The sequence below is a fragment of the Suillus fuscotomentosus genome (genome assembly GCF_016647785.1).
Source record: "Suillus fuscotomentosus strain FC203 chromosome Unknown F5891scaffold_10, whole genome shotgun sequence".
Taxonomy (NCBI): Eukaryota; Fungi; Basidiomycota; class Agaricomycetes; order Boletales; family Suillaceae; genus Suillus; species Suillus fuscotomentosus.
The window spans coordinates 551,251-577,165 of NW_024539522.1; the positions used below are offsets into that span (position 1 = coordinate 551,251).

At 47.7% G+C, this 25,915-nt stretch overlaps 8 protein-coding genes across 8 annotated transcripts; 6 read left to right on the plus strand and 2 right to left on the minus strand.

The window, feature by feature from the left end:
* The first annotated feature begins 33 nt into the window (after window positions 1-33).
* F5891DRAFT_1013833 (F1 complex, delta/epsilon subunit of ATPase) lies at window positions 34-847 on the plus strand. Its single transcript, XM_041360809.1, has 4 exons — window positions 34-194; window positions 250-403; window positions 458-546; window positions 597-847. Exons 1-4 carry the CDS (start codon window positions 72-74, stop codon window positions 723-725), a joined length of 495 nt encoding a protein of 164 aa, XP_041229857.1. The 5' UTR covers window positions 34-71; the 3' UTR covers window positions 726-847.
* A 22-nt stretch (window positions 848-869) lies between these two features.
* F5891DRAFT_1275859 (uncharacterized protein) lies at window positions 870-5,071 on the plus strand. The gene is made up of 18 exons (XM_041370218.1): window positions 870-1,159; window positions 1,210-2,403; window positions 2,452-2,561; window positions 2,611-2,655; window positions 2,708-2,940; window positions 2,996-3,136; window positions 3,184-3,511; window positions 3,562-3,598; window positions 3,651-3,750; window positions 3,811-3,898; window positions 3,952-4,075; window positions 4,123-4,129; window positions 4,184-4,222; window positions 4,278-4,294; window positions 4,345-4,506; window positions 4,557-4,703; window positions 4,754-4,800; window positions 4,852-5,071. Exons 1-18 carry the CDS (start codon window positions 1,019-1,021, stop codon window positions 4,913-4,915), a joined length of 3,024 nt encoding a protein of 1,007 aa, XP_041229858.1. The 5' UTR covers window positions 870-1,018; the 3' UTR covers window positions 4,916-5,071.
* A 21-nt stretch (window positions 5,072-5,092) lies between these two features.
* F5891DRAFT_1013843 (uncharacterized protein) lies at window positions 5,093-6,467 on the minus strand. The gene is made up of 4 exons (XM_041360810.1): window positions 5,929-6,467; window positions 5,670-5,877; window positions 5,414-5,616; window positions 5,093-5,356 (listed from the first exon to the last, which is right to left on the minus strand). The coding sequence occupies exons 1-3, from the start codon at window positions 6,012-6,014 to the stop codon at window positions 5,446-5,448; spliced, it is 465 nt and encodes a 154-aa protein (XP_041229859.1). The 5' UTR covers window positions 6,015-6,467; the 3' UTR covers window positions 5,093-5,356; window positions 5,414-5,445.
* F5891DRAFT_1275861 (uncharacterized protein) lies at window positions 6,286-7,337 on the plus strand (the record flags this gene model as incomplete). Its single annotated transcript, XM_041370219.1, has 5 exons — window positions 6,286-6,382; window positions 6,437-6,466; window positions 6,538-6,572; window positions 6,632-6,717; window positions 7,178-7,337. The coding sequence occupies 5 exons, from the start codon at window positions 6,286-6,288 to the stop codon at window positions 7,335-7,337; spliced, it is 408 nt and encodes a 135-aa protein (XP_041229860.1).
* Window positions 7,338-7,575: 238 nt separating this feature from the next.
* Window positions 7,576-9,004, minus strand: F5891DRAFT_1162609 (uncharacterized protein). The gene is made up of 5 exons (XM_041365297.1): window positions 8,784-9,004; window positions 8,554-8,723; window positions 8,331-8,481; window positions 8,079-8,282; window positions 7,576-8,052 (listed from the first exon to the last, which is right to left on the minus strand). Exons 1-5 carry the CDS (start codon window positions 8,840-8,842, stop codon window positions 7,881-7,883), a joined length of 756 nt encoding a protein of 251 aa, XP_041229861.1. The 5' UTR covers window positions 8,843-9,004; the 3' UTR covers window positions 7,576-7,880.
* Window positions 9,005-9,043: 39 nt separating this feature from the next.
* F5891DRAFT_1013848 (Golgi transport complex subunit 5-domain-containing protein) lies at window positions 9,044-12,673 on the plus strand. The gene is made up of 15 exons (XM_041360811.1): window positions 9,044-9,267; window positions 9,316-9,512; window positions 9,566-9,678; window positions 9,729-10,000; window positions 10,047-10,255; window positions 10,309-10,468; window positions 10,519-10,661; window positions 10,717-10,794; window positions 10,850-10,931; window positions 10,982-11,102; window positions 11,151-11,415; window positions 11,470-11,637; window positions 11,686-11,912; window positions 11,966-12,166; window positions 12,218-12,673. The coding sequence occupies exons 1-15, from the start codon at window positions 9,261-9,263 to the stop codon at window positions 12,486-12,488; spliced, it is 2,514 nt and encodes an 837-aa protein (XP_041229862.1). The 5' UTR covers window positions 9,044-9,260; the 3' UTR covers window positions 12,489-12,673.
* Window positions 12,674-20,657: 7,984 nt separating this feature from the next.
* On the plus strand, window positions 20,658-23,032 carry F5891DRAFT_1013906 (uncharacterized protein). Its single transcript, XM_041360812.1, has 6 exons — window positions 20,658-21,021; window positions 21,042-21,539; window positions 21,590-21,742; window positions 21,813-22,484; window positions 22,607-22,733; window positions 22,816-23,032. Exons 1-6 carry the CDS (start codon window positions 20,682-20,684, stop codon window positions 22,913-22,915), a joined length of 1,890 nt encoding a protein of 629 aa, XP_041229863.1. The 5' UTR covers window positions 20,658-20,681; the 3' UTR covers window positions 22,916-23,032.
* On the plus strand, window positions 23,033-24,181 carry F5891DRAFT_1013913 (uncharacterized protein). The gene is made up of 4 exons (XM_041360813.1): window positions 23,033-23,143; window positions 23,207-23,409; window positions 23,467-23,617; window positions 23,667-24,181. The coding sequence occupies exons 1-4, from the start codon at window positions 23,085-23,087 to the stop codon at window positions 24,070-24,072; spliced, it is 819 nt and encodes a 272-aa protein (XP_041229864.1). The 5' UTR covers window positions 23,033-23,084; the 3' UTR covers window positions 24,073-24,181.
* The last annotated feature ends 1,734 nt before the right edge of the window (window positions 24,182-25,915 follow it).

The window sequence follows — 25,915 nt, forward strand, 5'->3', positions numbered from 1 at the left end:
GGCTTTATCCGACCAAAGAACGTATCGTTCCTCACTCCATCTTTCGGTCACGTCCACAAAATACTTTGACCATGTCTACTTTGCGTCTGCTCTCCTCTGCCGCCCGACGTGCACCATCAGCGCTCGCACAGCAGCGACGAGGATACGCTGAAGTAGCTGACAAAATCAGCCTTTCCCTGGTCCTTCCTCACCAGGTGCGTCCGCTGACTGCTTCCATTTACTCCGAATTGAAGCCGGAATATTGCGAAGGCTATCTTCACTTCTACAGATGTTGTTCAGGTGAACCTCGCTGCTGCAACAGGTGACATGGGTATCCTGGCAAACCATGTTCCCTCCATTGAGGCTCTGCGTCCTGGTTTGATCGAGGTTGTTGAGTCGGGAAACGCTTCCAAGAAGTGGTTTGGTGTGTTGAGATTTTTGATATTATTCTACACATGATATTAATGCACTGTGCTAGCTTCCGGTGGCTTCGCAACTGTACACCCCGGTAACAAACTCACCATTAACGTCGTCGAGGCTGCGCCTTTGGAGTCATTCTCTTCTGAGGTAGGTTTCATCCTCATACGTGTCACCGCACTCTAAATTTCTCCTCTCAGGCCATTCGTGCAAATCTACAGGAAGCATTGAAGGTCGCCGCAGGGAACGGATCCGAAGAGGACAAAATGGAAGCACGGATAGAGGCTGATGTGTATGAGGCCTTGCAACATGCTTTGGGGTCGAAGTAAAATTGTGATTCCAGCCACCGGCCGTATTGCTAGAGTATCACTTATTCCAACCTTGATAACGCTCTTACTTTTGCGTGTCTTTGAGTCCCGCTAGTACTGTGCAAGTTACTTCACGTCTGAAAGTCCGGGTACTTCCGCGGCTCCGTTCCAGCGAACCTCGCGTAATGGGTGAGGGCACCTGCGCCCTGGGGAGTATGCGCGCTGCTTTCCCTTCAAGGATTCCCTCCTGCGAGGCATAAGTCACAAACCAGGCGCAGTGGACTTATTGAAGGCAACGCAAGACGTCGTATCCCATGGAGCTGCCACTTAGCTGGCATGACGCGTCTTTGCTTAAGCATGAACCTCTGTTGACTTACTGTGTGCTATACTCTCATGCCCAGCGTCGTGAAAGCAATACCATTATCAATGACTTCGTGGAGGAGATGCGGAAAAACGTATGTCATGTGCACCGGTACAGATATAACTGACAACCTGGACATACTAGCAACGAGCCCTTGCTGCAGTTCAAGCATGGATCCGCCTGGCATTTCCACCAGAAAATGATGAGACAGACATCATAAAACTCTCTGCCAATGATCCAAAGATGTTGGCCATCTTCTTTGAATTTTATCGTCTATTAGAAGCAGGGAACCGCCCATTGGACTCCTACCTTACCCAGAAGAAACGTGAACTCTTGAGCGGTCGCGCCACTCAAGGCACACGGTCTGGCCGCGGTGAGCACAGCGCAAGGGCGCGTAGACATGGAGTCAATGACGGCCGCAACCGTAGTAGCGGTCCGGGTCGTGATCGCGGTCGCGGTCGCGGTCCTGGTCCTGGTCGCAGTCGTGGTCGCAGTCGTGGTCGTGGTTATGGTCGCGGCCGCAGCAGTGGCCAGGAGGGTCAAAGTCCGGCACCTTCGACAGTTACCAAGGCGCTACAAGAGCATTCCCGCACGTCTGAGGCACCTGAGTCCAATAAGGTTCCCGATGGTAAATGCATGCACGACAGTTCGGGTGGCATTTCTTCGATTGATATGCCGATTTCCCTGCCATTACTCAATCAGGAGGATTGTCCAGATACTGCACCTTCACCGCCCGTTTGTCAATTACCAAGGGAAATACACCCAGGACTGGCCAGTAGCTCGCTGGGCAATGTTGACAGCACTACTCCTGCTCATGTAGGACAAGGTACACAAGTCCTTGCTAATGGTAACCTGTCCTCAAACCACGGCCGGGAGGATAGCGGCCTACAATCTAACGATTCAGATCACTTCGTAGCGCGATCTTCCGAATTGATGGTTGCAAGTGCACTTCCGCAATCTAGACGGTCTCTTCGCCCCTTGCCACGCAAAGTAGCGACAAAGTATATTCCACCAAGACATGGACAACAGAGTTCCTATGCTCAACTCTCGAGACAAGCCCTCAATCAGGAAGGAGTCGATCGTTTATTGACAGATATTGGTAGGAACGCCTCGTTGATGCACTCCCAGACAGTCTCAGTGCATATGGAGGACTGGGCTCGCGATGATGATCAAGACGATGTCGCGGATGTCGATAATATTGCCAACGAACTTGATATACCTTCAGTCAACGATACTTTACCTCCGTTGTCAGGCTGTAAGGAGGTGGCCGACATCAATGTGCCAACGATGGAACAGCAGAAACCTCATTTACCTGTAATGCCGCCAATTTGGGCCGAGGTACGCACAACACTGTGTGAGCATACCGTATTCTTAACTGGTATGCAGTCTCGCCAAGAAGTCTGTGAATCATTCGACTACTTTCGAAGCTATCAGAGTGGTGTTTATTCTTTGAAGGATATTGTCAAAGGCTATCTTTTGGGTGGATCACCCGCAAGGTATGTTCTTTCATCAAAAGGCAAGATGTCGCTAACTGAATGAGGTCAGCCGTGATATCTTTCATTGCGGGGGAAGATTGATCGTTTCCCATGGGTTAGTTCATGTCACATCTCTCCCATAAGTTGCCTGATTTGTGGCTATACAGTGGCGGTAAAGCTGAGAGCATCCTCGATTACCGGGTTGGTGCTGCTCGGTTTCAACAGGCTCAGGATCAAGAAGCCACAGACAAATCCGTCCGTGCTCTACTAAAGAGCTACACAGACAAACGACCTCTGGTTCTTCTAGCTGATGATAAGTACGCTCTATTCCCTTATGATCTTAGTGCCTCGGGCTGCACGTATGTCGTCCTTGGATTATATTGGATATCTCATGCATGGGGTATGATACGTCCAAATCGCATTTCTGAGTCGCTATCGCTGAGTTCTCACTGTAGCCGAGTATCAACCCGCATCCAATGGCTGCGGAAGGGTTGTCCGCTGGAAGTTCGCTTTCCAATGGTGCGAAGGACAGGGAAATCCGTGGTGGATTTCATCCGAGAGCGATGATGTGGATATGCCTCCCGATCCAATCGGAGGTGGGTTGCTAAGATTCTGCCATTCGATATTTCTGAATTTTGAGCAGGTTGTCGGTCTGCTCCCAGACAAGATCCGTCGCCGCCAGATGCCGTTGTTAATATGGCATGCAATAAGTGTTCTCAGAAGAGTCCTGTTGTTTATTCACAGGGATGGATGTGTCTGAACCCTTCCTGTACTTCCTTTTGGAGTATAGGAGGACGAGAGCTGGAACAACTTGATTATAACGCCTCATTCTTACGCCCGATTAAAACAGTATTTACCAATCTTCCAGAGCTTCGCCCTGCGAAACTTATTGAAACGATGGATTCCATCACTACTTCGTATGCATTTAGCAAGGGATGGCACTGCGAGAAGTGCGGGCGCCTTTCGAGTCGGTAAGTGTAGCTTCGGAGATATACTGTGCTACCCTGACGCAAGTTTGAAGGTTCAAATGGGAACATTGGGAATGTTCTCATTGTCATGTATGTGTCGTCCCCTCTTATTATGTGGCTTCCCTTGAGGCATTTCCTATAGTTAATTCACAAAATTCCCGGAAGACTGCGGACAGCAAAAGAGTTTTGGCACCAACGACCACCAGCAGATTTTCTACACTCGCAAGTTGGAAAACAATCAGGTTTGCGACGTCATTGTCATTTACTGGCACTTCTCCCTCACATTGATGCGACTCTCGCAGGGATCATCGCTTGTCGTCCAGAGCCATTCGAACTGGGCGATGGCGGAGGATTTACAAACCACCTCACTTTCATTCTCCCTAATGAGATGTAAGGGTCACACTAGTACGCTGTGCCATTATCTTAATGACGAAGTCATGCAGAGGAAGGATCCATCTCTTATTGGGTACTCCATTGGCAAACAAACAGGCGGACGAGATATTCCGACAGTATCAGGAGCAAGCTGAAGAGGGAGAATTGCTTCTGAGAAGATACCCACTCAGGCTTGTAAGTAGCTTCCTTTTATCTACGAGATCTTTCTGAAATCCACCCAGAAAAAACGTACGGAATGAAGATTTTAGAACTGTGTTAGTGATCACTCAAACTGTATTGCAGTTCGTGGAACTTTCCTTACTAATTACTTTTCTCAAAATTGTGAGTGCGTATCATTTTGACTATAAATTCTTGTGTTGAGCATTTTGGCATGTAGCGGGTGAACCATACCAGGTCATTGCATCCTGTATCTGCTTTAATGACAATGCTCAAGGATGAAAAAGTATGTTGGTGGAACAGGAAATACCGTGCCTTTCGACAAAGCGCCATCATCTGTGTGTGGTGCCCTCGCCTTGATCAAAGAGAGATCTCGTCTCGCTCTTCAAAAAGACATCCCATTCAACGAGATCCTCAGCGCTGCATATATGGAAAAACAAAAGATGTCTGTAAGTTCTGCGAAATAATTGCCCCGTAGTCTTGCATTGACGTATCTTAGTTCCACAGTGACAGTGAGCGCGGGCTGGGTCCTGTCGTAGCATCCCTTTCACTAGGGTCCGCGGCATTCATGCATTTTCGTGCCCGTGCTACATCAAAGGAGCCAAAACACTCATCGTCAAATGTGTTAACTTTGATCCTCCGGCACGTAAGTCGTGTTTACAAAAGTGCAGTCGTCCTAGACCTGAAAATCCTCAGGGAGACGTGCTGATCATGGAAGGCGATGGTGTTCAACAGCATTATGAGTAAGTCTCGAGTTACATGTGAACGATCTTATCTGAACGTACTTGTTCCAGGCATACTGTCATACCCATGAATTTTCGCATTGCTGCCACCGCTCGTTGCATTGGAACTGCATGATCAGTACCGGATGTAATAAGCGAAATTGAATTTTTGGTGTGAAATGCTACTATGTTTTCGTTCTATAATATCGCTTTGTTTGCCCCCTTTTGTCGTTCCTCGTAATTCCATTTAATATACCGAGTCGCATTTTATCCAGTGTGCGACCGTGTCGTGTGTTTCGTGAGCCAACGTGTCTATCAGTTGATAATAGGGTATTATTTTCTGAGAGGATTGACGAACGCGCCGAACGTCGTCGATTGCTGCTCAGTACGAGTATATATCCAAGTCAACAATTTAAACAGCACGTAATATATACATTTCTACTCGTCATCTTCTCCGTGAATTGACGCAGGCGCCTCCTCGTCAAGCCTTACGATGCGATTGGTCTCCTGCCAATGACCCTCGACGACCAGCAACCTCTGCAAGATGCGCAGCCCAAAGATCGTCAGCTTGATATAGCTGCGAAATTGGAAATCAGCCCGCAGCAAAGCATGATATATATCAGCAATCACTCACATCGCGACATCGGCGACATGACTCGACGTCTATCATACTGGATACGTCGTAGGTAGTAACTCTCCCATCGCCGCAAGCGCCGAACGTAGGCCGACAACGTCCAGATCTCGCGCAGGAGTGACGTTCAGCGCTTTAAGAACAATCGACGGGTCAACGTCTGGTGGTGATGTGTAGGGTGGGAGTTCCGGTATTGGGAGGTCCTCCTACGACATGTTAGAATGTATAATGATGTAGCCGCGCACTGAACGCAACCCACCTCGGACCTCTCCAACCATCCCATAACCCACACCCATGCTTGACGTTCGTGTATCCAGTTGTAGTTCACATTTGGATCGAGTGTTCCGCCCCATTTTACTGTAGAAAGCACCGCATCCGGATCGATTACAAGAGAAACGTCTACCAGAAGTCCATAGGAGGAAAGTGAGAGGAGTACAAGTGCGGTGGAAGGGTCGTACATGAGCATCCTGCAGTATATTTGCACACGTGAATAATATAGAACGAGGAAGAGGACTTACCGTCCTGCAACGCGGAGCTTTCGCCCCACATCGTCATCAGTAATGCAGTCCAACATCATAACCGTGCCGGGTGCTGGCCGTTGCATTCCTTGACCCCTTACTCGGTTCCTACTAGTACACCAGGCTTGTCGTTAGATAGGCCTAGGCCTCAGCACATGGTGTTGGTGCCACTCAAAGGTTCGGAATTGTTTCTATTCCATGCTGTTGCTGACAAATGTTATCCGATCCTATAAGTCCGCTGTAAGTACTGCTTCCATTTACTCAAAATTGAAGCCGGAATATTGCGAAGGCTACTTATCTTCACTTCCACAGATGCACTTGTCCAGGTGAACGTTGCTGCTGCAACATGCAGGTGGCATGGATATCCTGGGAAACCATGTTCCCTCCATCGAGGCTCTGCGTCCTGGTTTGATCGAGGTTGTTGAGTCGGGAAACGCTTCCAAGAAGTGGTTTGGTGTGTTGAAAATTTGTACACCCCGATAACAAACTCACCATTAACGTCGTCGAGGCTGCACCTTTGGAGTCATTCTCTTCCGAGGTAAGTTCCATCCTCACACGCGTCGCCGCACTCTAAATTTCTCCTCCCGGGCTGTTCGCGCAAACCTACAGGCAAAATACCTGAGCCCATCTATGCAGCGGATGATGTAAGACAGCGGGCAGGTAGACTTTGAGCGGCTGACACACTTCCCGCAAAACTCCCCAGAAACTCACGACACAGACGTCTGTGTCAACTCACACAGACTGGCCAATTCCCGGACTTTCTGACCCTCACTTTGAGCTTGACTCTCGGTAAGTGCCGGCAGATCCATCCTCCACATCGCCGGCACACTGTCATGTCCATAACTACGACAACACTACCGTCACCACCCATGTTCCCCGCATCCACCTAATGCCAAACCCGATCCGAATGACGCTGAGCATGGAGAAGTATCAGCGCGATGGAAAGATGAGCGTGTGACGCCAAAGGAGAAGGAGGGATAACAGAAGGGGAGAAAAGTGTTGGATGTCTTTCTTGTCCGTCCGTGCGGCGAGCCGTTACATTCCTAGCACAACACGCCTCTTGGAGGCGACTCCGAGTATTCAAGCTTCAAGTCTAATGGTTTTATTCGTTTTATTCTATGTATACGCTACTGACGTCCGCTTGTTCCCAGACCAAGTTCTTCCCCTCCCTATGACGCTTAGTTGGGCTGTCCTGCTCCAAAGCGGAGTTGTGCGGTGTCACCCTCCCTTCCTTCACCTCCATTTCCAGTGCGCAACATGTCGTACCGCCATTGATGCCCACTGTTTCTGCTTCGCCTACGCCAAACACCATCGACACCAATGCTGTTGATAACCCATGCGTCCGCCCACATGTACATGACGCCAACCTTCCGGGTGCCGTACAGATCCTCCAGATGGTCTCCCTTTAGGTTTGTCTCATACTTTGGTGCCTACGCAATACCTACCAGGTTGAAACATGACGGATGGCCAGATGAGTACTTGTAGTGCCGTTCGTTAACTTAGTCTTAGACTGCCTAATATAATAATTCTCATTCACCAAAAAGTTCATCGATAGACTGACTGATATGTGCTTCATGAGCCAACGCGTTTATCAGTTGATAGCAGGGCATATCTTTTGAGAAGATTCGCCGTACACGGTGAACGTCGTCGATTGCTGCTCAGTACGAGCATATATTCAAGTCAACAATTTAAACAGCACGCAATATACACACTTCTACTCGTCATCAACTCTACTTGTCCGTGAACACGGGCACCCCCTTGCCAAGCCTTACCATAAGATTGATCTCCCCTCAACGACCAGCAATATCTGCAACATCTTCACTGCTTGCCTCACGCACAGTATCCCGGACCTGGCTCAAAATCTGGCCCACGACCCATCGGTTGCTAGCCACCTGGATCGTCCGCGACCACCCATTATTCCGTCCATGGCAGGTGGTGGCTACGTAGATAGTTCAGGTCTTTCTCCATACTAGCTTCCATCCCAGGATGCAGAGGACAAGCCAGTGAGGGAGCCAGTGGAAGAATGCGGAAAGACGCGCGTTGGTCCCAAGTGACATATAAGTTGGAGGGTTGGGACTCAGCACCTTCGCAACCACACGTCGTGCAAATTCATCGGTAGGCATGCTGCCTTGGTACACAAGCGTTCGTACACTCGATCGAGGTAAGGCTTGTAGATGGACGTGGGAGATAATTCAAGTGTGGCTGCTTGGTTAATACTAATATTTGACTGAATGCACCCTGGTGCTACTAGAATCACTTTAACATCGAAAGGCTTACATTCCATGGCCAGAGCATCGTTGAGCGCATGAAGTGCCGCCTTAGCTGCGCAGTATAATCCATGCCATGGAATAGGGCTATAAGACGGCGTCAGCTGAAAGATGCCATCATTGCACCGTGCTCACATATTTCCTGCAATTGATCCAATATTAACGATAAGCCCTTGCTTGCGTTCCACCATGGAGGGTGCGACTGCCTGCGCAACTCGCAAGATCGAGAATGTGTCGATCTCAAACGCTTTTCTAGCCTGACCTAAGGATACATCAAGCAACGGTCCTGAGGGAAAACGAACATGATAACCGTTTCACTGTGGCTTGAAAGATTTGAACGACCCGATGGCCAAAACACCAGCATTATTCACAACGATGTCGATTTTTCCCTGCGCTTCTAGGATGGACTGTACGACGAGTTTCACATCGTCATCGCTGGTCACATCCATGACACGTTTTTCCACTGAATGTTTGAAGCCGTCCATCGTCTCCAGCCTACGAGATCCCCGCTCCGCAAAACGTTCGCATCTGTCACGGTTATCATAAGTTTGGATCTGAAGTAGGAAGAGTTTAAGACAACGGGCTTACAAATGGAAACCAATCCCACCTTTTGAACAGCCAGTTACTAGAACGACTTCTCGCGACATGAGTGTTGGGTGAAGCAGGATGATACCCTACCACGGCATAACCTGTAGGTGTAAGTAAGTGTATCTCACATGCAATGAGAAGTCCGTTCCGACGTATCATACACATATATATATCCATTTTATCTCAGAAGCTTTGGAATGTGAAAAACAGGTGAATTAGAATGAATTTCATCTCACAAATTCAATATTCATGAGCTCCAGCTATTCGAATCGGTGTTCACTACTTTGGTCATCGTTCTTAGTCAGCTTCTACTCCTTGTGCTCGTACCATGAACATATTGATCTAACGGAGTCAGATCTAAATTTAAACTATTCGTACAGTACTTTCGAGTCGTGTTCAAACACTAACGTTGTCTTCAGGATTGTTAAAATCTTGTTTGCGCAGTATTTGAATGCGCTCGTCTTGATCCATATCTCGATGATGGGTAAGTACTTTTCTCTCGGATATCTCGTCTAATGCTAAACCACGCTAGACTACTCATCGTTTGTGATTGACGATTTTGATATCAATGATTACGCCAACGCCATTCTTGCTGGCGAGCCGTATCCACAGCACCAAACGCAATTCGCAAAGCCCCGAACGGGGGCGGCCTCCAAGGACGATATATCGGTCACAATATCCAAGCTGGACTCGAGCATCGAGAATGTTGGAAAGCAAATAAAAAGCCTGGTATGTAATTATATTATTACACTGAGATGCTGTTGATCACATATTGATTTCAGGTTACTACTCACCATGAAGAGTTGCTTCACCGAGCGGTGGAGATCAATAACCTCTCAGGATCGCTGACTTCGGTTCGACGTGGCTTGGACGACGTCGATGCTTCCTTGGAGAAGTACGTAGCCATGTTCTGTCGTTATGTCGCAACTTACGCCACCGAATCAGACTTCGCGAGAAAATTCGTGTTCCATACCGAACCTTGGAAACGAGCGCCATTAGGCTTCAACGCACCCGTCAAGCCTCAGATGCGTTGCGACGTATTTCACGTTTCATCGTGCTTTCACGACGTCTGGATACTCAAATGACCGAGTTCGCTGCATTCGACAAGCCGAGCACCGCTGAAAGGAAACTCGACAATTCAAGCCGCCTATTCGCAGATCAGCAAGACGACAAGGAGCGCATTATTGCCAAAGCGGCGTTGACAATAGCAGAGCTAGGTTCGCTTATTTATTACCTCGCAGGTAGTGTTTAACTTTTGTCAAGGCGCCTTGTTGGATGGACCTGAAGATACTGGGGATACCCTCAAGAATTGCTTGCCAGAAACTGGCCATAGGACTACCCCAACAATGGATGCACTGGTCCCCCTTCGATCTGTGAAGGCGACAGTAGCTCACGTACCATTTATCGAAGAAGCGCGATGCAAGGTCACGCGTGAGATGGAATCCATGATCATAACCGGTCTCTCCAGTTTGGTTTGTCATTCCATGTTCTGGCGTGAATTATTAACATGAATTTTAATTTTAAGGACCAATCACTATTGGCATCCTCGTTACAGACAGCGCACAACTTATGCGTACTCCCAACGCTCGTACAAGCTTTGTCAAAAGATCTTTGTGACGCCGTCGAGGAACGGATACGAAGTACATTTGATCTCTCATGTATTTCAAAGGAAATTGTTTCGAAGGGTAGGTCGTACTGAGACTATCCTTCCTTGACTGATGTTCTTGTTCTCAAGAAAATATACCTTCGTCTCAAGGCCTTTCATATAAGTCGCGTGTACGAACAGAACCAACAAACATCACGGCACCACAATGGACAGGTGCGCTTTGGGCCCGCCTCGAGTCTCTCGTCGAGGAGATGGCGGCTTGCTGCATCAAGGTAGCAACCTGAACGCTATTCTACATTATGTCGACGACTTACTACTTAGTCTTAGGTGTATACGCTTGAGAAGGCCCTCAAATTGAAGAAGGATCCGGTCACCCAAAGATCGTTCATTGCCGATGTAATGAAGGTACGGTTTTTTGTACATCCAATCATCAAAACTATGACTGACTGACTACCTGAAGGTCCTAGAGAACAAACCTACTTCTACATTCTGGACTTCGGTAGGACGCTCTCTCGAGAAGTATGTTCGTGATGCTGCCAAAGGTTCGTTTTCATTTGTGCCATATACATCACCACTAATGTATCATGACTAGGATCAATTTTCCTTCAACAGACTCTCAGCGCTGGTTACCCCAAACTCTTACGTATCTTCCACAAATTGTTTGCTAAAATTGCAGTGCATACTGACACAGTCTATACCCAATCTCAGCAATCGTATGTCTTCCCCTTCTCGTGAAATGTAGCCTCATACATGATTTTTAGACCAGAAACTATTCTCGTCCTCCGCGCTCTCTCTACATTCGAGGATCTCTACCTCTCTCGTTCAGCAACCCGTTTGAATGAATCCGTATCCCAGGCTTTTGCTGGTGGTTCTCGCGCACCTCCAGGCTCTAACGAAGGAGTCACAATTGCGCGGGTGGTGATGAATGAGCTTGATTCTGCTAGGTTCGATCCTTTGTTAATACTTGCGGTGGCGAGAAACGTCAGCGCAGCTCTCGATGGTGTGGTGATGAGGGCCGAGGGCCTGGTGAGTCTTTTTCGGCTTTGAATAGGTACCACATAACTCATATGTTGAAACTAGATCTCTTCAGATCGCTTAGCGGTCACACTTCTTGGGCCGATGGCGACTCCACAACAAGTCTTGAATGGTCAGGTTGCGACGTGCCTTTATTATTGCTGGACGAATTTGGAGAAGGTAGCTGAAGAACATACCGAGAGCGCTGCCACGCTTGTAAAAGCTGGTGTAAAGGTATTTATTCCCAAGAATACCAAGTCTTGAAGTCATCCCGCTGCACAGAAACTGCACCTCACGTACGACAGTATTATTGACCCGCTCCTGACAGCGATCCGAAGGGAGCTCGCTTCCATCATCTCGAGGCTTCATAGGGTTGACCTGCAGAAGGCCACGAACCCGATGGCAGGCATGGCAGGGCCAAGCATGTACATGAAAGACCTCGCTGATAAACTCAACTACGTCAAGACTCAGATCTTTACTAATTTTACAAGTGATATGACCCAGCCCTGGTATGCTCTTCAGTCATCTGCTGTTGGCCTGTCGCGCTAAGTGAAACACCCAGGGTGCTCTCTATCGTAAGATATGTCATCCGAAACTTTGTGCTCCACGCCAGTATCGCGAAACCGTTGGGGGAAAGCGGGAAGCTGCAGCTCACAACAGATATGACGGAGCTCGAATTTGCGTTGGGCGCGTTCCTTGGGCCCTCAAGCAAGCGTGGTCTTGAAGCGGTGGGGGAGGAGTACAAAATGCTTAGAGCCATGCGGTTCGTTCTATTCCTAACACTACCTGATGCGCGCTCACTCACTTATCATAGACCCCTCCTTTTCATTGACACAACTTCACTTGCAGGTCCAGCACACACTGTGAACCTGCCTCCACTCGCAGTGCTGCACCATATTCTGGTACGGTCCCCACTGCCGATGCCGCATATAACCCATGGATGGCAGGAAGCGGAGTATGTGCGATGGACGGAAGAACATAGACAAGAGGATGCATGGGGACTGGTTGAGGCTGCGCTGGTTGGGAAGGAGGGAGAGTTTGTAGAGCTTGCAAGGAAGGTACTGAGGCAAGCGAGGGGTGAGTGAGGCTCGGGACAGGGTGCTCAGCGCTCAGCGCTTGCTCCCGTTTATTCCAGCTATTTCTAAATCGATACCCACCCATCATCTTTGTTTAGTTTTGGAGCGAAGCAAACAACCGCCTCCCCGCCTACCTCGATTGCGATGTCACATATTTCTAAATTCGAGCATGTTGTGCTACAAAATCCACTCTGCGTCATTTGTAAGGGCTTGCTGATTCGATATGATGACTAGCAGGTAGGTGAGCTAGTCCAGTCCACTTGCTTGCAATGGTGACACTAAGCACTACCTGAGCTCGCTCACCAGCCCAGTGATTGCAGCATGCTCCACTTTCCAACCACTGAGCAACCTTGATCAAGTTCAACTTTGTCTCCAACACTGGCGAACAATGCCACAGTATGACGATGTCAATATATTTCAGCTGTACTATCGAGGATACATCGCAGAAGACTCGATACCCGGTGATGCTAAAAGTGTGCCCGTTTCAAAATCAGGGACTACTCGGAGACAAAGAGCTTTTGTGATTCACCAAGCTATTGCACTTCATACATGAGTCTTATAGGCTTGTGACGATCATGATGGTCCCGTAGTGTCGCGTTCTTCATTCACGCGTGCCTTGGCTCGAGACTGGACAGTATCTGACAGTATTCATTGCAAGATTCTCGCTAAGCAGGGCTGTGATTGTAAGCTTGTTGATTGGTCACGCCGGTCTGTTGTGATGTCATTTGTCTGGACTCGTATATGGGAAGCCGTTGCTATACTTACCTTATCTCTGACCGTCACGTCGAATCTAACTCTCATCCACTTTCCGTCAACTGTCTGAGTTCCTAGTGTTCTACCCTCTGGGTAGCTTCCACGCATCTCTTATTCCTTCTTCATCTATGTGTTAAAACAGAAGGCGAGAGTCATTACGCTGCAGAGCCATTATGCGATCAGCTGTCTGAGCTCAGACACGCTACTTCTACTTTCTATTTCACTTGCTTTCCACTCATTCGGTCCAGATGACTGATAATTCCGTGGTTCTGAATGAACGTGTTTCAATGAGACCATGGCATCACCAGTCATCTGGCCTAGTACAACCGCTCTCCTTTCTGCATATATTTCCTGAGACAGATGATCCCAAAGTATTTCGCAGGCTCGCAGACATCCTGGTCCATCAGCTGTCTGGGCTTAGACTCACATAGGCTAGCAGATGAGCACATTGGTACATTGTGTTTTTGATCATCCATCATCTGCTGGCCCTAAGGTCAGTGTCAATAAATGTATGTATGTATCTCGTTCGGTGCTTTACTCGTGCTTAGCAGGATGGGCTTCAACAGATCTTGCAAAAACGCAAATTCGACGCATGACTTGCAGTTGCATGCGCACCACGCTTCGATGGTGCAACTGAGTGCGGTCGATGCCTCATTGATAGTTTGAAAGATGTACTCGAGGCTTTCATCTTACCATGCTTTTTAGCTTGCTACTTGGTGCAAGTCTGTATCACAGATCTTAAGTAGCGATACAACAAGAAATGGGTTTGTCTCATCTAAACTATACTTTGAAACACCGTAACTAAAATAAATACGACGGATCCTCGACCAAATATCTCCTCCATGCGGAACACTAGGCAACCATTTCCTACACAGTACTGCTAGTTGATACATGTACGCGCTCCTGGAAGACGATCAAATTCATGCTAGTTTCTGCGTCGGATTCGGCCACAAGTTTGGCGTGATATTGTCGAACGCTAAGGATGAGGCGTGGTCCCAGCACAAACATCTGCACGGACGATAAAATTTGAATAATACCATTGAGTATCTCAGCTGCTACAGAAATCGAATTCTACAGAAATGATGAGCAGTGGTTACATGTAGATGTCAGTGACATGTTGGCGCACCTCGAGCTCCGGGGAGAGAACAACAAGCTGGAGGCAAGAGACACCGGCAAAGCTAGCACATGCAGAACTTGAGCAGAGAAACATAAGCACATTCGCATTATAAGCTCACCTTGCAAAATAAAGCACGTGAGATTCCATCAGCACTCCGAAACAATCCCCGATGGTCGATCCCGTCCATGGGCCGAGTCGTCGCATGTCACGGAAGTGCTTCACAGCGATCCAGACTGAAAGACACAGTGCGAAGACTTCCCAAGCAGTGTTGAGCATCCAGACCATTGAGATCAAAAGCTGGGTATCCCCCTCAAATCCGCCACCGCCGCATATATGAATACCAGAGAGTATCAGTTCCTCTGGTATTTGTCCAATGAGCCGTGTTCTTCAATTCAACAAGTAAAGCTTACCCGATACTACATCATACTTGAGTCCTATGATCGTGATTACTCCGCAGGAAATGTTTACGGCCAGGAAAATAATAACAAGGAAGATAAGCATCCTCCTAGATCTCTGATACATGGCATGTAACCTAGCAATCATGATGACTTGGATCATATTTCAGTCGAATCAATATCACTAAGGTATCGCAGCTGGGTAACTCACCACCCAACATGGCAGTTACGACCACATTTGTCCCATTTAATGCATATATTATGATATGGCCTGAAACAACCGATTAGCGGTCGCCCTCGTACTAGGATCAAATGCTCCGACTCACACCTATTGAGTCATTATGTCGAGCTAAGTCCAATGGTCAAATCACACTCACCCCTACAAATGAATGTATTCGTTAGATAGGAATGAAATGATTGCGGAATCCTCACTGCATCTGTCAACGAGACCAACGTGGTGGCTTCTGTGTGCCGCCGGTCAGAAAAATCGAACACTGTGCATATGAGACATACGCAGAATGCTAGCACTGATAATGAGAGATGGGCCATCAGTACAGCAACTACTTTTTGGCCTCGATTAACATACAGAGAATATGGTATTCCAACATAGCGTATCTAGAACATTTTGGAGTCAGCACAACCACCAACCATGCTATAGTATAACAAGAGGTACGAACAACCAGGTACAGCACAGTCATGAGAGACCAGCGCTGCGTCTGTCACGAATTCATTGTTTTTCTTATGATATGGGACTCTGTTGCTCACCCAGATCAGTTCAATCTATGACACCATTGTTAGCAAGTTGTCACTGGGTGCTCCAGCGGCAATAGTATCAACCTACCTCTTGTGCGAGTGTTAATACTGGAAATATCATGAGAATATCAGCAGTTTCAGAACACTGTGCTGCTCACCCCAATCGTATACCACCACGAAGCCTGCGGCAACTGCGAAGCCACAAGTTAATATAAGATCAAGACATAATCAAATACTATGGCGAACCAATCCAATAGCTGTAAAAAATACTTGAATTGATGATCGGCCACCAACTGGGATCATTTGAGATTACGGTCATATTCGAGGATGGGGAATGTTAGGAGTGTATAATGATTTAGTGTTCATATACCAGCGTTCAGCGCTTGTATCACCAAAATCGGCATGACGGTGATTCAGACATTTGTCTATGCATGCTCAAGGGAGGCCCTTGCAAAATATTGGCACTACCCGAATTGGAAATCAGCTTCTTATTCCGAGTCACGCGTTTTCGGGATATTCTTGCTGCAAGCTTGGAGTACATCGATCTGACACAGGTTCAAGGCGATTTGCATGTGCACTCTTCCCCCGATTACTCTTATGGAACAAGAATTGCGGCATGATTCCAGTTCACCTACTCCAGGGTCCACATGTACAAGCTAATTAATTTGCCTTCCTCCACGCGGGTACACGCATCTAGAACGTTTTCTAACTGGTACCCGGTCTTAATATCAAGATTACAATAACACTCATACAAATCAATACAATCCTCTCTTTGCATCGACCCAGCCTCCATCAAATTCAAATCCACATGACTCTGTAAGCATCATACGTTCCGTTAGCTGGCATAGCCCGGCCCCCAACTCAATTTCCGATATCATAGTCCATCATAAGATCCGATTTATTTTTACAATACGGTCGATAGCAACACCGCGGCCCGCCTTGAAAATTTCTACTTATGCATCTGCACAATCAAACCCGAGTCCATTCTCTGCTGTAATTAATCCTTGCGCAAAATGAGTCTACATGGGATAATGACGGTCCCATAGTGTCGTCTTTTGTTCTGCCACTGCCCCACTTTGCATTCATCATTCACACGTGTCTCGAGACTGGATCTAGACCATCAACGCACTGGCAAGATCAACCATCTTCTTTGAATGATCGCACACGTGTTTTGTCCTCAGACAACTGGTGCATTAGTGATACTTTGTTGGGTGTGCTTGACTCCCCGCTCAGCACATCACATCTCCTTGCCATGCGTATCCGTGATAGGGTTACATACTCGAGCCGTAAGCCTTCTTAAACCATCATACTCTATATCGTTAAATCGTGCTTGAAACCAGACCCCGATCAGTTAGCTAGTGGTCTCCAGGACATCGATACCCTGCTTCCACCATTCATGCACGAATTGGCACACTCTGCGGCCCAGATGGATGATGAAGGTGGCCAGGCGTAGTCGCTGATTTAACACAGTATCAGCCATCTAAGGTTTCACGACTCGCTACCATTTCTTCTTTTGTTTTGCTCAGGTAGTGACATGATAGAGCCAGTGTGATATGGTCAAAGTACGTATATCAGGACATTGTGGTCAGCGCCTTACTGATACTTTTCCCAGGTGCGCTTGATGCCTTCCGACTCTAAGCCCTGGTTCTCTTCTCTACTCCCCTCCTCATCCCCTTGTCTCGCGCATTCATCCATATCGGAGGCATATACTCACCTCGTAAGTCTATTTTAAAATGTCATGCTCGATATCGTCGAATCATGCTTGAACAGACATCGATCAGCGATACTGTGCCACTAGCACCCGAAACGAGAATAGCCCTACATATCCGATGATCTGGTGTGACGCCCAACCATGATAATTCTTGCTGAGGACACTGACAGCCGACTTTCACCCTTCACCCACGATTCATCACTACTTCCCTGCTGCCCAGATGGATGATATGGGGGTAGTCCATTCTACTCTGATCTACGACCCTCAGTCTTTCAGCAGAAAGGGCTCGGTGCAGAGTTTGACTTTGTCTGTCATCTAGCCATAATCGAACACTCAAGCGTCATATTCAAACCTTTCCTCCACAAAAGAAAACTCTTCACCGTTGACATACCCCGTGTCCCTATCGATACATAAAATCATCGATCATGGTCGCTCTCATTCTCATGATCATCGTGCGTTGATACGTTTTGCATATTACCGGTCACTCACAGGTCGTCTTCTTTTGTTACAACGACCTACGTGGTGACATTATCTACCCTCTAATGTTCCTACAAGATATCTTCGAATACATCCCCATCACCCTGTTGAACTTCATTGCCATGCTCATCAGGAAAACGTAATTCACTACAGGGTGTTACAGAGTGCTACAGAGCGCTCTGTAGCGTTCTGTAGCACAATCCAACCCGCTGATGCTTTTCAGCTCGCCACTTGGTGCAAGTGTGGGCGGGCGGTTCACTGACTTCCAGTAGTGATACAACAAGAGATGTCTACATAAACACATAAACCCCGTCTTAAATATACTTTGAATCACCATAATTAAAATAAATACTACGAGGGATCCTCGACTAGATATCTCCTTCATGCAGAACACTCGGTAATCACTTCCTACACAGTACTGCTAGTTGATACATGTACACGCTCCTGGAAGATGATCGAATTCATGATAGTTTCTGCGTCAGATTTGGCCACGAGTTTAGCGTGATATTGTCGAACGCTAAGGATGAGGCGTGGTCCCAGCACAAACATCTGCACGGACAATATGATTTCCATAGCACCATGCAGTATCTCAACTGTTACAGAATTCGAATTCTACAGAAATGATGAGCAGTTGTTACAGGCAGATGTCAGCGACAAGTCAGCGCACCTCGAGCTCTGGAGAGAGAATACCAAATTGGAAGCAAGAGACACCGGCAAAGCTAGCACATGCAGAACTTGAGCAGAACACGATAAGCACATTCGCATTACAAGCTCACCTTGCAAAATAAAGCACGTGAGATTTCATCAGCACTCTGAAACAATCCCCGATGGTCGATCCCGTCAATGGGCCGAGTCGTCGCATGTCACGGAAGTGCTTAGCAGCGATCCAGACCGAAAGACACAGTGCGAAGACCTCCCAAACAGTGTTGAGCATCCAGACCATTGATATCAGAAGCTGAGTATCCCCATTAGATCCGCCACCGCACATATGAATGCCAGAGATTATTGACTCCTCTGGTGTTTGTTCAATGAGTTGTGTTCTTCGATTCAGCAAGTAAAACTTACCCGCTACATAATACTTGAGCCCTATTATCGCGATTACCCTACAGGCGATGTTTACAGTCAGGAAAACAATGACAAGGAGGATAAGCATCTTCCTAGATCTCTGGTACATGGCATGCAACCGAGCAATCATGATGACTTGCATCGTGTTTCAGTCGAGTCAACATCACTGAGGTATTGCAGCTGGGTAACTCACCGCCCAACATGGCGGTTACGACCATATTTGTCACATTTATTGTGATGTACATGATATTGCCTGAAACACCCGATTAATGATTATCCTCGTACTAGGATTAAACGCTCCGACTTACACCTTATTGAGTCATTATGTTGAACTAAGTTCGAAGTTGAGAATTTTACTCACCCCTACAAATGATTGCATCCATTGGATGGAAATGAAATGGTTGCGGAATACTCACTGCATCTGTCAGCGAGACAATTGTCGTATTTCCTGTGTGCCGCCGATCAGAAGAATGGAACACGGTGCATATGAGACATACCCAGAACATTGACACTAACGATGAGAGACGGGCTATTAGTACAGCACCAGCTTGTTACCCTCGAGCGATAACATACACAGAATATGGTATTCCAACATAGCGTATCTAGATCATTTTGCAGTCAGCACGGCTGCCAATCATGCTATAGTATAACATGAGGTACGAACAACCAGGTACAGCACAGTCATGAGAGACCAGCGTTGCATCTGTCACGAATTCATTGTTTTTCTTCTGATATGGGACTCTGTTGCTCACCCAGATCAGTTCAATCTATGACACCATTGTTGGCAAGTTGGCTGCTCCGGCAATACCATCACATACCTCTTCTCCGAGTGTTAGTACTGGAAATAACATGAGAATATCAGCGGTTTTCCGACACTGTCCTACTCACCCCAATCGTATACCACCACGAGGCCTGCGGCAACTGCAAAGCCACAAGTTGATGTTAGATCAAGACATCACCAAACGATATGGCGAACCCATCCAATAGCTGAGAAAAATATGCGAACTGATGCTCGGCCACCAACTGGGATCATTTGAGACTACAGTCATATTTGAGAGTTGAATGTGAACGAATGGAGGATGTTGGATTATAACGATTATGACAGTGTTCGTGCTAGATATACTACCGTTCAGCGCTTCAAGTTCAAGGCTGTATCATCAAAATCGGCACGATGACGATGGTCATTTGTTCTTACCTGAGGCCCTTGATACAACAAGTTCACATTCTACCTGTGACACCCATGTAGCCCTTATGATTAGAGGTTGGTGTACCAGGTTGCCTGGGCACCTCCACTAGCAGCAGACAGCTGGTTCGAGTAAGGACGCTTAACAGCTTACTTGGCCGATGCCGTTGTATTAATTTATGCTGTTCAACAGACCTATGAGTGATTTGCAAGAATGAATGAATCCTCGATGACTGACCATTATATATAGACTACATAGGACACACACCCGAGGCAGTCGGGGATTTGGTCCGCACGCACGGCTACGATATAGGTATCGGAGTCGGTCAGAGAACCACCAACAGCGCGGCAGTTCACACTGGGAATGTACTTTTAACACATTTGCCACTGTCGATCCATGCAACCATGGAGTTGTTCTAGGGACGTGTAACGTGAAAAGTAACCCTATCACATCGCTATGCGCCGATCCAGCCAATTCGAAAACAATTGTATGGAAATATACAATGATTTTCTTTGAGGAAAGTTACAACATCGTACGGTACGAAATAAGACTTTAGGCCTGACGTTCACACGCGCACGTCCCCTTTCCGCAGGTCATGATGGCAGTGTAAAGTCTGTACTACCACCTGTTGACTGCGGGGTCAGTCACTACTACCAGCCGAATGACAGTGCATGAGGCTGACATGAGTTATATAAATGCGAATGATGGCAGTTCTTTGTATACGTATTACCTGCTTCCCACCAGTCGATGTCGAGAATGCGGACGTCGGACAAGGAAGCAGAGCCTGAGATTGATCATTTACCTCCTGCTTATGACACATTGTCAATTCACGGGGGTGTTCCATCGATACCTGCCATCGCCATCGCTCTCGCTCACCACGATGAGGCAACTCCTATTGGCAGCATTAGTACTGTTGTAACGGATGTGCAAGAATTTGAGCCTCCTTCTCGGAGTCTGGCACACACGTTGCCCAGGAGCAGGAGCAACATTGACTTTGCAACCCAAGTTACAAAACTTCCAAACGATGTGGTGATCCCAACAGTGGATGTGAACAAATCGTTCCCAGAGCTCCCGCAATTCAATTCTCGTAAAACCGTTGCCGCAGAGTTTGCGTCCTCCTCCACCAAAAACGCACTAAGCACACTCAGGCGCGTAAAGCAAAATCTGGCTCTAGCTCATGGCTTTCTTTCCTCCCATTTATATCCTCCAAAGCTACGAAACGCGACCGTCAGTCCGTGCTTGCGCTTATTCACGACCTTGTCGTTCCTCCGCCAAGCAACTCTGGTAACCTGAGTCCCAAATCTCCGCAATCGGCCCTAGCAGATCCACATGAAATACTAGCTTCTTGCTCCAAAATATGCTCCACGAAGAACCTGTCACTATCTACGCTTCTTCAAGAGCCACATATAGCAGGTCACACTGCCATCTATTGGGCCATCGTCAACTATAACCCCTCCCTCCTTGATGCTCTGCTCAAATATGCCTCTCCTTTAACCCCTACGACACTCAGTGAAACGAGGAAGGCATGTTTGGTGGTGAGTAATCAGCCATTATTCCAGAACCTCAGACACAGTGTCGGGCTGTGCGCAAGTGGACTACGGAGTGGTGAGTCTGAGTTGAGAAGCTGGATTAGGGCTGATGTTTTGAGTTGCCAGCTACTGATGGACTGCTTCTTGGTCAACGCCCACCAGATGACGTGCGTATTGAAGAGGGCCCCAATGGTACTTTTGCTGCAACACTGGATATTGCAATGTGGCAGAAACGTATACGCGCAGTCGGGAGCGTGAGCGTGGAATTCATTGCCTCTGGTGAGTATCCTGCTTTCATTCTTCCTCTTTTACAAATGAGAAAAACCAACTAATGCTATTTTCCTTTCAGGCCATATATTCGCATTAACCTTCTTTACCGCCGATCGTCCGCAACCCAAGTCCAAGTCCACCAAAGACAAAAGAGCGGTAGGGCCCTTGCACGTCTCACTCTCCCTCCTCGAGCACAGCCTACCGACCTACGTGGATGCAGCAGTAGTCATCGATGGACCTCCTCCCCTTCCTCCATGGCCTTGTCTTCGTCCACCAAGAAACTCCTCACCAAGAAAGCACATTCACAGTGCTAGTTTCTCAGGCAAAGAGACAGGCTATGGCTTTGAGAACGGAGTGGGACTTTGGGGTTGTGAAGCGAACTCCAACTATGATGAACAAGCGCGCACGCGCTTACCTTCTCCTTCCTCGCTCAGCTCTCCTGGCTATTCTCGTCCTGCAACGTTCTCAGGTGCAAATGCACAAGAAAAGATGCTGCTTCCGCCTCCCTCGCACTCCCACCGTGGGCTAATCCAGACTCATTCGTCTCCTTCGCTCAAGCAACTGTCCTCGTCCCCGTCTCGTTCCTCGCATATGTTAACATCTGTATTGGACAGTAAGGTCACAGCTCTCACGCCCAAGAAGCAGCTCTTGAAGCTGAAGAATGCTTCGTTGGGATCCAGTGGGCATACTCCGGTGGTGCTCCGTTTTAGTGTAGGCAAGTCTCTGCTTGCTTATCGTATGAAGAATGGAGGTGAGGTTCTTTCAGCTGTTTTAATCACGATGCGAGAGGCTTGTTTGTTGAATTACTTTTGATGAGCTTGGGCTATCCATTCATCATACATAGAACGACCTGACTAGTGACGTCTCTCCTAGCCGATCCACACGGCTTACCTCACCCTACTACCATCAAACCTGATACCTGGTCCGAACATGGGACGCGGTATGTCTCTGCGATCGTAATGCCACTCGGAGAACAAGATGGAGCGGGGTTGATGTTTGAGTGGGTTTTCCTACATGCCCTCCCCCAATATACAACGACGAATCGGGGGATTGAAATAATAGACGCTAACGTCCATTCACAGCACATCCCCGCATATTGCGTCTGATGGTAGTTTACGAGCACGGCTAGAGGCGAGGTTGGTGAAAACTGAGGAAGGAGGGAAAGAGTGTATTATTTGCTAGTTTGATGCAGGGTGATCAACTTTTTTGGTGTGGTGTTGGTCCAGGCTCGTCATCTGACTTGGAGATCTCTGCCCAAACGGACTTCTCATTACGTGTACTAAAATAGACTCTATGTGACTTACTACTTACACCTATAAGTTATGCTACCGTCCTGCCTCACCTAACACTCATGTCACGAAAAGTCGTTCTAGTAACTGGCTGTTCAAAAGGCGGAATTGGCTTCCATCTGTAAGTCCACCGTCTTAGACTCTTCAATGACCTCACTACTTCGACTTTATCATACAATAACAGATGTGAGCATTTCGCGGAGCAGGAATGCACTGTGTATGCCACATCTCGTAGGCTGGAGACGATGGACGGCTTCAAACATTCAGTGGAAAAGCGTGCCATGGATGTGACCAGCGACGAAGACGTAAAACTCGTCGTACAGTCCATTCTAGAGGAGCAAGGAAAAATCGACATCGTTGTGAATAATGCTGGTGCTCTGGCCATCGGTTCGTTCAAACCTTTCAAGCCATAGTGAAACAGTTGTCATGTTCGTTTTCCCTCAGGACCGTTGCTTGACGTATCTTTAGATCAGGCTAGACAAGCTTTCGAGACCAACACGTTCTCGATCTTGCGGGTTGCACAGGCAGTCGCACCCTCTATGGTGGAACGCAAGCAAGGACTTATCGTCAATATCGGATCAATTGCAGGAAATATGTGAGCACGGTGCAGTGATGGCATCTTTCAACTGACCCCGTCTCATTAGCTCTACTCCATGGAACGGAATATACTGCGCAGCAAAGGCGGCGGTTCACGCGCTCAGCGATACTCTGGCCATGGAATGCAAGCCGTTCGGCGTTAAAGTGATTCTAGTGGCACCAGGCAGCGTCAAGTCAAACATTAGTACCAACCAAGCAGCCACACTTGAATTATCCCCCACGTCTATCTACAAGCCTTACTTCGATCGGGTGTACGAACGCTTGCATATCAGTCAAGCCAAAGGGTGCATGCCTACCGATGAATTTGCACGACGTGTGGTTGCGAGGGTGCTGAGTCCCAACCCTCCAACATATATATCACTTGGGACCAACTCGCGCCTCTTCGCATTCTTCCACTGGCTCCCTCATTGGCTTGTCCTCTGGATCTTGGGATCGAAGCTGGTGCGGAAGTAGACCTGAGCTATCTACGTAGCTACCACCTAGTACTCTGTCATGCCATGAACGGGATACATATGGGCGGCCGCAGAAAACTGATAAGTAATGAAAAGACGTTCTGAACTAATTGTGTGACAATTGTTACACGAAGAATGCGGCGCAGTCTCAACAATACGAGTGTGCATGTGAGCATGTCGGGCTTTTGTAATACAAGAAAACGAACGGGATATCTTACTGATACCATGGGTATACCCAGTAGAAGCGCAACAAATAAAGAGCCAGAAGCGAATCCAGCGTCTAGTAGTGGATGGCACAACATAAATTTCCCTTCCCAGAGCTCACAGTCCCCCTGCAACTTACATAAAAAACACAGTCACATAAATATATCGCATCAGTGTCAACTACTAGAATTCCGTGGGGTCGTCATATATAGCAACAGATCGTTCACTGCTTGAAAGTCAGAACCAGCCAGTCTTAATTGACCGAGAGCCTGCCCGATGCAAGAAATCCAATCGTCCGTACCAAGAATCATGCCTTCATTTAAGCGATGCCCAGTAAAGGTACTCAGGTGCTCGACGGTCTCCGTCAAGTGTCCGATTTGTCGAGCAACCAGAGAATGCCAAGCTTTTTGGACAAGCTTTTGGCAGGAACTGGCGTCCGGGAGGTCAAGTGGGAGGTCAGATAATTCTTGCATCGCTTGCAGATTTGCAATGATGTAGAGTGCAAGGTGGTCGGATGACAGAGGATCAACACCAGGATAAGGGAAATTATTGGCGAGATCAAGACAGTTGCTATGATATTTTTTGAGTATGTGAGCCCCCCATGCCTCACTTTTGGCACAAGAATACAAGATTTGCAGACAAAGCAGGTGTTGTCGTGGCGACTCGCTCTCGGTGAGAGTGGAGTGAAGAGCGTCAGAGAACTCTTGAAGCCGTTTGGCCGGCATGAAATTGTAAACAAAGATGATTTTCCTGCAGGCATGAGCAGCACGGAGAGCGGCATCTCGAAGGGCGGACGGCTGTTCTAAAGCCAAAGAAGATGCCAAAACTTTGACCATCATTGGGGTCCTGGATGGGGTGAATGTGACCTGAGGTAACTGGCTCAGTGCTATCATAGCGTCAATGACAGCGATGTGATCAGAATCGTGGTGATGCATGATGTAGTCGATGAGCCAACCACAATCAGCGGGTGCTTGAAGCGATAATCGAGATGGCCCCTTCTGCCACGCCAGTCCTGCATCACTGTGGTGGATGGGACCATCACCGGCAACAATAAGGGTGAAGTGTAGTACGGTACGAGCGTCGTTCCAGATTGCGTCCTGGGCATCTTGGTTCTGTCCAGCAGTCCTGACGAAGGTTTTGCATACTTCGAGTCCCCACTCGGCAGCACGACGCTGTTTTGCGATTTGACGGTACTCATCTAATTCGAGGACCACACCTAATGGTCCTAGTAGTCTCAGCACGATTGCAGGACTGTTCACGAGACTCTTGTCTCATTATATGCTCTAGCAAGACGTCAAGTGCAGCGGTGGAGCTATGTATCACGGGTTGTCAGTACATGTATGGAGTTGAAAAGAACTGAATGGACCTTTTGGTAACCTTCGAAATCGCATCCCAACTGGTAGATTGGCCAAGAAGCATTCTTCCGGCCATAAAGCAATTGGCGAGTACATTTTTTGGAGGAAGTGGATTTACGAGAATTCTTGCGATGGCATCCAGGGCTCGCTCATGCCAAAAGGAGGAGTAGCGTAAATCATTGAGGCGATGAAGGAGTGGATGTGACATCCAGCAAAGGAAAGTGTCCGGTATCTTGGGTTGATAAAGGCGTGTTGGGGAATCCCTATCCAGGACCACCTCGAAGA